The sequence below is a fragment of the Prunus dulcis genome, chromosome 6 (genome assembly GCF_902201215.1).
Source record: "Prunus dulcis chromosome 6, ALMONDv2, whole genome shotgun sequence".
Taxonomy (NCBI): Eukaryota; Viridiplantae; Streptophyta; class Magnoliopsida; order Rosales; family Rosaceae; genus Prunus; species Prunus dulcis.
The window spans coordinates 519331-531292 of NC_047655.1; the positions used below are offsets into that span (position 1 = coordinate 519331).

The 11962-nt window shown below is 34.2% G+C and overlaps 1 protein-coding gene across 1 annotated transcript; it reads right to left on the reverse strand.

Annotated features, from left to right (window-relative positions):
• Positions 1-66: 66 nt before the first annotated feature.
• On the reverse strand, positions 67-6531 carry LOC117630681 (serine/threonine-protein phosphatase PP2A-2 catalytic subunit). The gene is made up of 11 exons (XM_034363391.1): positions 6188-6531; positions 4821-4877; positions 4184-4267; positions 3839-3910; positions 3186-3257; positions 2991-3031; positions 2045-2111; positions 1111-1302; positions 905-994; positions 704-811; positions 67-580 (listed from the first exon to the last, which is right to left on the reverse strand). Exons 1-11 carry the CDS (start codon positions 6272-6274, stop codon positions 515-517), a joined length of 936 nt encoding a protein of 311 aa, XP_034219282.1. The 5' UTR covers positions 6275-6531; the 3' UTR covers positions 67-514.
• Positions 6532-11962: the final 5431 nt, after the last annotated feature.

Consider the following 11962-nt stretch of genomic DNA (forward strand, 5'->3'; position numbering starts at 1 on the left):
GTTGAGAAAAGTGAAATGTAATGGTTTGTGTGAAGGAGAAAAAAGGGAGAACTGCCAGACTATAAATTGAATTAGACTCTGGGTAAAAAAAAATTAAAATTAAATAATAAACCTATTGGAGAACATTGTATTCATTACTAAGGGTAAAAAATAATAAAGCACCCATTATAGGAAGTGAGCTCATCATCCCTCTACAGATCACCAACCCCCAAAAAAACCATCCTTCTACAGAAAAATTAAATTTAAAAAAAAAAAAAAAAAAATCAGAACAGAAGATGCCACATTGTTTGCTGGAAATGGTACATATGCTGCAACTGTGTCGCCACCTCGGATGCTTCCTTTTGCAGAGACTCGAGTACAATCCAAGGAACCCTCACCTGCCAATCTTACACGATTTTCCACAACCGACCACTATTGTGAAACTATAACCTTAGAGTTAAGTAGAGCCCTCGATACATAAACCTTCTAGCAGGCAACCACAGCAGGTAATTCAGCAACTGATTTGGCAGTATCATTATAGGAAGTAATCAGGTGTTCTTCGGGTCACATCTGGCTCTCCCCTCCTTGGAGCTGGCTCAAACTGTAATACATCAACCCCAACGTTTAATCATTCAATAAATTATAACAATCACTTATATTCTAGTGTCAGAGTTTGCGAGTGTGGATAGGGGGCAAAGAGGGGAGGGGGAAAAGAGGGACTAACCTGAATGAATGTGTGACCTTTGCAGTCATCGACTTCAAGGATGGATGCCATATTTCCACAGCGATAACAATAGTTGGGTGCACTAAATATAGTGACGACTTTTTGTTCCTGCCATAAAATAAACAAACTAATTACACAAACTTTCCTTCTCAAAATAAACCATCTGCCAATACAACCACAAAATGAGGGTAAAATACTCACATGACCCCAGTTATATCCTTCCATGACCAGCTGATGTGCTCTAGCAATCAACTTTAAGTTATTTGTATGATTGAACTGCTCAGATATGTCCTGTTAAAGCAACAAAAGGAAGCAGATCAGCAAAGTCTGGCGGGACTGTAGAGGGCCAGTCAACTGAATTTCAAACCATCAACCCCAATAAGGAAAAAAAAGAGCAGATAAACTACCTGGCCAAAAGTATATCCAGCACCCCTGGGAGAGATACCCCAACCACAGCGATCATCAGGATCAGACCATAGAAGATCGCACATAGGACCCTCGTGAGGAACCTCTTGTACACGGTCAAAATTACGTATATTATCAAGGGTTTCAATGGATGGAGACAGTCCACCATGCAGGCAGAAAATTTCAGATTCAACCTTCAACCAAATAAAAGAAAATATGTCAATATATGGGAAAATGATTAAACTATTTACCCGCACCCGAGTTTATCAACAAAAAATATATAATGAACGATTTCCTTAACTACTTACAGTTTAAAAAAAATTAATTGTGTAAAAGAAAAGATGGCAAAGGTAGCCTAATAATCAACATGGTTGCCAAACGATTGGGGGTAAAACTCTACATATACCTAAATCATTCTAACAAGTTGTTGATAAATTAAATTGTGAAGTATAAGCTTTCAAATTTAGCAACAAGCAAAGAAACCAGACCGCTATCACTTCCTGATAGCACAAAAAAATAAAATCAACTTCTAATCATTGCAAAGCAATTTTCAACCATTGCAAAGCTACATTAATGCCTACAACAGCTACGGCCACATTACTAAGGGTTGTGTCACAGGCTAGATTTGGTGATATACAAAATATGGCACAAAAGATGCAAAGTAGTTCAACGTGACAAGTTGTGGTAAAAGTAATGTCAGTTTGCACTCAGGCTGATGTTGCAACACGGTTGACAAAGGTAAGAAATTAGAAAATGCTTTAGAGGGGCTCTTGCAATTGAACTGGTAGCAATGGAATAGAAGGTTTCACCCAAAAATGAAAATCTTCAACCAATACAAATAACAAGAATGTTCACGGTTGTGTACTGCTAACCTAAACAACTGACCTACATTGACCATTTAAGCATCATAAATATGTCATGTATAACTATACTAACCAATGCTGTCAGAGGGAAATAGTCAAATAAATCTGTAAAGATCTTCCAAACATTGGCATTACCATACCTGCAAATAGAAGAAGAATGGGTTACCTTTACAAGCTTGACAAATAAGATATATACAATTGAGAAGGACAAGGGAATTGTTAAGCAGAAAAATGCAGACTAGTTGGCTGATCAACAGTCAACTTCAGAGGCATAAGAGATTAATCCGGAGCAACAGTAAGTTAAATTTTTTTAAGGTAATGTACATCTAAAATATTGTTGAAGTGATACACTACAAAAACTGATCCGGAGCAACAGTAAGTTAAATTTTTTAAGGTAATGTACATCTAAAATATTATTGAAGTGATACACTACAAAAACTGATTCATATTATAGAGTTTTAATAACTTTTAAGTATATTCAACTGGACACAATACACCTGAATCAGTAAAAGAGTATGATCATGAAATCAAATATAAGCATACTGAAAAGCCAGCCTATAAATGCAAATATGATAAGTGAACAATATGATATATGGTTGATTATGGAAATGAAAAGAAGCACAGAAAGGCTAGAGAGCACAAATTAGCATAATAGCAATTTCAGCTATGACCATACTATATGAAGATGAGTTCACGGGTATATATACTACATGCCTGCATATACATACACAAAACAGGGCTTACCAGTCACTGAAAGAACCCTTGGTTAAAAATTAAAGGACAATCTCGTCAAAAAATAATTTCAGTTTTGCTTCCCTTAATCCACACTGACTTCTAAAGTATAATGAAAATTTTCTAAACAAAAGTACATGTAAAAGAACAACTTTACATGTATATACTTTTTAGACCTGAACCTAGGCGAATGGAGAAGAGAGTCCTTGGAGAAGTCACAAACCATACAAAGATCTTAATTGTATCAAAATTGACCCCACAAAACAAGAGATGTTAAAGAAACTCACTTCCGTAGGCACTCATCATAAAAACCATAAACTTGAGTAATCTGCACGGGGAAACATAAAGCCATAATCAACATGAACAGTTCCCTTCGGAAAATGAGAATCCTATTTTGATAAATTAAAAACCAAGCATGCAAATCCTGCCAAACTGATATGAACAATAATGCCATATTTAATGCAGGGAGAGAAAAAGTATACCTGACGGCTTTCATGATTTCCTCTTAGGATAGTAATACGTTGAGGATAACGCACCTTCAAGGCAACCAAGAGCTGAATAAAAAGATAAAGAAGTTATGATGACATAAACAGATGTGAAAAAGCAAGATCGCACATCGTTGCAAATGGGAAATTCCCAATATAAGAACATTATGTTTCTTAAGTGCAATCCAATTCAAGTCCAGTCTCATTGTCTTTATATGTATTACACATTTTTTCCAGTCCCCCTGAAACATATAAACTAGGGTGTTCATAGATCGAGATAAAACAGGTTTGGAGTATTTTTCTATCCGACCCAACCTTCTGTCAAGTTTTAAACTATACAAACCAAAATGGAGGGCAATGATCTTGACATGTACAACCTTGGAATCCAGGAAGCTCTGAAGTATAAGGCCACTAACGCAACACATAGCTCATGCTCAACATATATCCAACTCTCCTAAAGTAAAATTTGAAGGTCTTAATAACTGTAATTTAATTTGTTATATTGAACAAAACCACATAAATTTAACCAAATTCTTGTCCATGAGTTTCCAAAATATCTTCATCTGTTAGTGCCAACATGAGGAGAACCCCAAAATTACAACTAAACTTATTGAATGATAAAAAACAGAAATAAAAACACTAATACTTACTGTCACTGTTTCAACTGAATAATAGCCACGATCCACATAATCTCCCATAAACAAATAATTTGTATCCGGACACTACAAACAGAAAACAACACACATAAAGATCAGTCAGATAACAATACAAGGCTGATTATCCCTCACACTTACACTTAAACTTGATTCACTACTTCTCAGTGAACCTCATAAACACTTTTAGAGTAAATGAAAAAGACTAATCACAAAATATATCATTACAAACTCACATGTACAGAAAATACAAAACATATGATTCTTAAAACCACAACACTTCCATTAAAAAGTCCAGAATTTACATTAAGTAGAACTAAATAGCTCAAATCAAACAAATACCTTTCCTCCAATGCGGAAAAGCTCGGCAAGATCATGGAATTGTCCATGAATATCACCACAAATAGTCACAGGGCTTTTCACAGGCTGCAACACATAAAAACCAAAATGATTATTTGTACCTCAAGACATGTCAATATTATTATAAGCTCAACACCTGTATGACGTAATAAAAAGAAAGATGTGAATGAACCGCCAAAATGCAAAAGAGAGAAAAGAAAGAAAGGAAATACGGTTATCTTTAGCATAATACCCTTTTATTATAACAAATAAAACCTAACTATTCTGCTAAGGATTCACATCAATAAAATTAATTAAAACCTTTCATTCCAAAACGGTTCAGCTTTTGAATCTCTCCCTCCAAATTCCTCCCTTTCTTTCCTTAACAAACTCACCATCAAAGGACAAGTATAACTCCTCCTCACCAAAACCCCTTTCTCACCATTTACTTGCTATTCATGCAAACCTTGATAGCAACACATAAGGGTATCTCTCATATCAAACCCCCGACCAAAATGTACTTGTGACTCGTTGCGTGCATGTTTTAAGCAACTTAATGCATAAGTTAACAATATTAATCAATATTCTTCAGAGAAATTATACACATGGAATTAAAATTAATGAATTCAATAAAAAGGACCTGGACATTGCTTTCTTCCATTAATATCTCCTTGGCCTTCTCACAGAGCCCCCTTACCTATATTAAACAAATCAAGTTGACAATTACTTTAGAACATTGAAGGATGAAAAGGCCTATATGCTTAAAGAAACTCCAAAAACACAATAATAAGATAAGGTCTTTCAACAAATTTAAGCTGGACAACTGAGCAAGCAATAAAGAGAATTGTTGTCCACTAAGATAACTATCACAATGCTCCGGCAAAACCAAAAATGAAAGCTTAAATATAAACAATCTAATCTAATGGAGGGTGGTGAAAATTATCTTTATCCAAACTTACAAAACATGTGCATGACATTAAAACAGATATAAGCTCCTGAAAGTAATAGGCAGTCCTCATGAAGATGGTATCACTGTCATCACACACTAACAAATAAAGCAAATAAGACTGGTGTACCAACGTTCTGAAATCCAAGAAGCAATCCAACAATCTATGCAAACATATACCCACACAGCCCTCCCTCCCCAAGAAAACTGGGTAAATCAATGGTCAGATGCATGGATGCATAGATATATTACTTTAAAATTCCCAACTAAAAGCAGAACAAAAAAATATAAATAGCATGTACATTATCTAGCAGGTGTATAGCTTTTCCTCCAAGTATGCAATAGAAACTTAGGAGGTTTAAAACAATTGATCTCAGTAGTGTCTGAAATGAGGAAGATGTCATTATAGCTCCTGAACAATTTGTTACAATATTTTATATAACAACACTGTAACCATTTAGCCAAAACCATACTCAGCATATTGCACTCCAAGAAGCCTTTGTTAATCATAAATCCGTAAAGGTTTCTAAATCTGTTGAAAGATTCGGATTTGAAGGCCTTGACACTCAATTTTTATTTTCCTGTTCATGAACCCACGCTATCACGGGAAAGGGGATCTGACCCACATTGCCGACAAAGAACCCAAGTCTAACAGCAGAATAAATCAGTGCGACCAAGAATTTCAACCATTTCTTTAGACTATCCATTTCGGTAGTAAATCTTATATTAGAGAAAATCCATACCAGTGAATAAGCAAAACCTCCAATGGATCCCCAAGATATAAGGAATCACAGCCCTAGATCGGTCCCATGAGAACCCTAGTTAAGCTAAATTCAAAGATCACGCCCAAAGTTGCAAACAAAGAAATGCACGAGATTTCTCGATCTGGCCCACTCAAGCCTTAACATTTCAGAATCCGATCCGTCTCATTTTCCAAAATTTAGCACAAAATCCCCGCACAATAACATTCAAACCAACATATATATATATATATAAAGAAAAGAACAGAAATGGCAACGGACTGAAATGATGAATATAGTGAATAGTAATAGCGGAGGTACCTCTGGTTCGGACAAGGGCTTGCACTGCATGAGCTGAGCAATCTGCTCATCCAGGTTCCCATGTGAGTTCGAAGGGACCGCATCCATCCTGTTCCTCCTTCACTTCCTCTTCCCGGAAACGCACCGTTTTTCACAGATCAAGATGCCCTCCGAAGCCCAAACCCTGGATCTGTAGAAAACCCTAGATTTCTCCTCCTCTTCTTCTTCTTCGTTTTCTTCTTCGAACTTCTCACAGAGAGAGAGAGAGAGAGAGAGAGAGAGCGGTGGTGGAGAAACCAAGGCTTTTTAGTTCTTTTGAATTTTTCTTTCTTTTTCTTTTTTCACTCTCTGGCACTCTCTTTTTGGATTTAATTTATATTTATATTTATATTTTATTTTGGTCTTGGGAGTTTAAAACGATAAATGGGATTGTAGATGGGCTACGCGCGTGTGATGATTGGACCAATGCATGGGCTTTGCCCTGCCGAGCGTGTGGGAGTTTTGATTGGGTGGGTTTGAAGGGCGCGTGAGAGACAAGGTATATATGTGTGTTGTTATTTAAGATTGTGGATGTAAATCATGGATCAACGCAAGTGCGAGATGTTTTTTCAACAAATAAAGTAACTACTCAACACTCATATTCAAACTTTCAATCCAACCAAATTACAAAACAACTTTAAATTCCAAAATACAAAAGGTACCTCGCATTAAGAAAAAAAAAATACAAAAGGTGCCTAGTCATCGAAACAAAACAACTTAAATGGTAAGATCTCACATCAACCAACGGAGAAGGAGTGATATGCCTTATATGTGCACATTCGCATCCATCTAGCATGAGGCTTTTTGGGAGCTCACTGGCTTTGGAGTTGTAGGAACTCCGAAGTTAAGCGAGTTGGGGGCTAGAACAATCCCAGGATGGGTGACCCACTGGGAAGTTGCTCGTAAGTTCCCAGAAACAAAACCGTGAGGGCAGAGATGGGGGCCCAAAGCGAACAATATCGTGCTACGACGGAGGTGATCCCGGGATATGACATAAATCGTCACACATTGTCGATGTGGGTTAGATTGATTGGCTATAGTAGTATGTCAGTCTCATTATACCCAAGTTTGTTTGAGTCTCTATTTTTGTAAATTATAATAATTTACAATATCACTTGTGCAAAAACAAAAACAAAAACAAAAAAAACCACATTCTTCATGGTTTCTTGGACGGAATTGTTAGGAACCTTATGATGGAATAGGTTAACTAAATGAGAGTAATTTAGATTATCATTTGTGTCAACAAACAAACAAAATTAACATGTATTGACAAGTTTTGTATGGTTTAGGGGAAAATTAGCTTTAAAAAAAGTATTTGTTGTAAATTGACATTATTAATTTCATAAAATATTTAATTAATATTAATTAATTATTTTAAAAAATGTGTGGACTTTAATTTTCCTCGGGACAAAATTTTCATTTGTATAGCTAATTACTTAATATTTTTTCAATAATAATCATTTGTTAATTACTTAATATTTTTAATTAAGTAGTATCTTAGTTTTATTTAATTAATATAATTTGTAATTAGCTTTTAGTTATTATTTCTTCAGTGAATAATTAGTATTTTAATATTTTAATTAGTTTCATAAATTACTTAATAATTAATTATTTTGAATTATTTTGTGGACTTGAAAAATTAGTTTTCATTTCCAAAGTTATTTTAAAAATAGTTTCGATTATTTAAATATCCTAGAAAATTATTTTAAGTACCCAAAAATATTTTAATTTTAATTTTAGTATTCCAAAATTGGATTTTAGCCTCCAAACCCTAAATCGGAGTCTCGAACCAAAAAACCTAGTTTCCGAACTTGTTCCAAAGTTGTTCTCAAGCCTCGAACCCTAAACCTCTTGCAACGAAAATTCGTCGCAACACTTCTAGGTTAGGTCCGGTTACATCCTACTCACCTAAGATTGAGATCGAAACCTTAATCATAAAGTCTTAGGTTGAGTTACGTGAGTATCCAAGCCTAATCGAATCTTAAGTGCCATATAATAGGTTTACGATTAGGGTTTGATGCTTGCATACTTTTTTGGAACAACTTTAGATAAGTTTTTTTTTACCAAAAATGGATTTTACTCTCCAAACCCTAAATCCAAGTCTTGAACCAAAAACCCTAGCTTCCGAACTTGTTCCAAACAGTTCTCAAGCCTCGAACCGTAACCATAAGCCTATTATAGGGCACTTATGACTCGATTAGGCTTGGATACTCCCGTAAATCGACCTTAGGATTTACAATTAGGGTTTCGATCCCAATATAGTGTTAGTACAACGTAACCAGACCTAACCTTAGTTAGTTGACTACATATTGAGGTAGATTTTAGGGCTTCTTAGATCTAGGTCCAAAACGATTAGTTGTTATTGGGTTTAGTCAACTTCTTTTTTGTTTTAGATGTAGGTCATTTGACATTTATTACTTTTGTTGTTATGTTGATTTTACCCTTTGAAATCAATAAGGAAAACACATTAAAAATCTAAAATTAATGCATTATTTCCTCGTGATTGAATTTCAGAATTTAAATTTTGAATTATTTCCTTGATAATATTTATCTAATTTAATCAATTATAAGTAAAGAACCACATATTATGACAATCAATCAGACAAGCACCCACATGAAATTATGTACCTGACATATAGGTAAATAATGTTATTATTAGCAATGAAAAAAACTTACTAATAAATTGTGTTATCTATAAGTTAGGAACATAAATTAGAAGACTACCTATAAGGCAGATACAAAAATACAAAAATAAAATTGTATGTTACCTATAGAAAAAAAGGTACATAAAATACTATTACACATTTTTGAAAATATGAAAAACCACATATACATATGCAGCAGGCAATAGGACAATATACCTACACCATAGGATAATATATCTACAAGAGTATATAATAATAATAATTATTATTATTAATATATCTACATAATTATTGTAGATCTCATAATTATTGTGTTATAAATTAATTTTTACACGATTTATACTTCAGGGGTATAATAGGAACAACTAGATAATTTAAATATTAAAAAAAAGATCTACATAATAAAATACCAAAAAGGAATGTAATCCTATTTGGCAGAAAAATCAAAGGACTTACATCAATGACAACAAATGCGAGGATTAAATCCAACTTATATTCTCAATTTTGGACTTATCCCAAATTTTCTATAGATTTTAACAAGTGGTTTGTTGTCGAAATTCCCAAAAACATTTCACCGAGAAAGATCTATTGCGATACACATTTCCCAAGATAGGTTTATCCCGTCAAAGTTCGTCGGGATATAAAAAGCTCGATCGGGTAGGTCTATCTTGACAAAAGCCACTGATATATTTTCATCTTGATGAAATTTTGCTGAGATAGCTCTAGGGTTGGTCCAGTTACGTAGTGCTAACCCAAGATTAAAAAACTTAATTGTAAGTCCTAGGTCGAGTTACATGAATATCCAAGCCTAATCAAATCATAAGTGCCCTATAATAGGCTTAGGGTTTGGATTCGAAGCATTCCACATCATACTTTTTTAATTTCAGTTAAAAATTACTATATATATATATAGTTTGTTTTGACATTTACTTTCAATACTATTTACAATTGTTCTCTTTTATATGGTTGGTGTAACTACATTAAATTTTAGCTCACACCATTGCAAAGGTATTGAGTATTACATTTCCCTACCATTGGGTAAGTGATCCAAAAATAGTTTTTCTTTTTATCATTTTAAAATTAATAAAATCCAACAAATATAAGAAGAAAAAAAAAGTGCATGGCAGATTTTTTAAAAAACAATGTTTTGTTACATAATTCTAAACTACTCAAAGAATTGTGTTTTCTAAAATATCCAAAGTTCTTAAAACACTCGAGTTATAAGTGTCGTATACCTAAATTTTTTGCATTTCCCAAGAATGTGAGACTCATTCAAATATATGATCCCAACATAGGACCTCAACCCTAACTTACGATGTAAACAAGAGACTATAGCCTTAGGTTGATTTTACTTTTGCCATGCTTAAGATCCATCTTGATATGCTAACTCGAGATCCAAGATCTCAATATGAGATTTGAACTCCAAATTTACCAAACCCATGGCACAAACCATAAACCATGGTTTGAGAAAATGACTATATAAGTATGCTAGTGTTAGGGTTTGGGAGGAAAATGTCACAAGGAATACACATGGTAAAAGTTTATTCAGGTCAGTTCGATATTAAGGGAACCCAATTTAAACTATAGCCAAACAAACAAGTCAGTCCGATTGTATGAGTCAATTAAAAGAATCACTTATTTTTCACTAAAAATTGAATCAATTGGTTCACCAACTCTTATGACGATCCCTACGTTTGATTTGAGATTCAAAACTAAATTGAAGAATCGTGACTCAAATTAGGGACGCCAAATCCAAGACCCCTATATCATTTACCCGAGACCTTAAGATTGAGACTCAAACTCTAAGACATGCACTTGTATACTAATGCCAACTATATTTTTCACAATGCATGAAGTTTCAAAAATAATTTCATATTTATCCTTATACATGTTTTCAAATATTAAAAATACTAACAACATAATCTAGCTGCTTGGAAATGATTATATGGGTTTTGAAACATGTTGTTAGTTATGAAAGAAATGACCTTTTATTTTTGTTTAGTCTTTAGTCTTTATAATTGCCGATGTCTCAGTTTCATTCAACAATAATCTAAATGGTTATTTTCTGTTGCTTATATGAGATGGAATCAAATGTTGCACATATTCCAAGAGAGAGAGAAAGCTTCATATCCAAGGGGGTTTTCCCCTCGGATCCTCGAAGTTCTCTGACTTTTGGCATATCTATGCCGATATAGTCTTCTTTTGGCAAATCCTGCAACAAATCTGGGATAGCTTTGAATGTGCCTCATTTTGTGAGGTTGGTCTTTGAGGTGTTGTTGCTTGGTCATGATATACATACTGTTGATTGGCACGTTGGGGCCATAGAGTGACTAGGTGACGCTCTCTATGTCATGTCTCGGAGGAAGATTAACTGTGTTTGTTCTTCCTTTTGTCGGTGTTGCTTTAAATAAAGTCCAGAAACTCTATGAGTTATCTGTGTTTGTTTTTTCTCTCATAATTCCATAAACTTAGTTGGGTATTCTTAGTCTCTTTATGAGAGTTGTGTTGGTTAACGGCCAGTTATGTGTTTGATGTCATCATACTAGATTCGGCGAAACTAAGGCGATAAAAAGAGATTATATAAAAGTTATTTTCAAGAGTGATTCCCTCCATATCGTTTCAGCTTTCAGCTGGCTCAAGTCACTGGGGAAGTTTTTACCGAAGTATGCCATATTGCTATCTTTTTTCCTATTGGTCTAATAAAATTATATTGCCTTTTTATCAAAAGAACGCTACACATATTCTAATCCTAATTTATTAACCCCAAATACTTATCCAAATTGACTTTGAATTTGGTTTCATATTTGGAATGACAAAGGCTTATATGTAATTTCCCATGTAATTAAAGATTCAGTAAGAATTTAAGGCGCAGTAACTCAGGCAAGTTACCGTAATTTGGGGTGGATGAAAATAGAATGCATAGATAGATATTCGGTATGAGATAGATAGATAGAATATTAAGACCGCTCGTTGTAACTTCTAACAGCACGCCAGCCGCAATATTTTTGGGATTTCGACTTTACCCTTCTTTTCTTTCTCACATTTTTTTCTTTTTCCTTTTGTTTTCCTGCAAAATTCAAATTCGTTTAAAACCAAAACAAAGAAAAACTCC

What these genes read in the sequence shown, in the direction of transcription:
- LOC117630681 (XM_034363391.1), bottom strand. Translation starts at nt 6,274, where the DNA reads ATGGATGCGGTCCCTTCGAACTCACATGGGAACCTGGATGAGCAGATT. An exon ending in AGCCCTTGTCCGAACCAGAG is followed by an intron (nt 4,878 to 6,187) that starts GTACCTCCGCTA and finishes TGTTTAATATAG; the next exon opens with GTAAGGGGGCTCTGTGAGAA. An exon ending in ATTTCCCTCTGACAGCATTG is followed by an intron (nt 1,303 to 2,044) that starts GTTAGTATAGTT and finishes ATTTGGTTGAAG; the next exon opens with GTTGAATCTGAAATTTTCTG.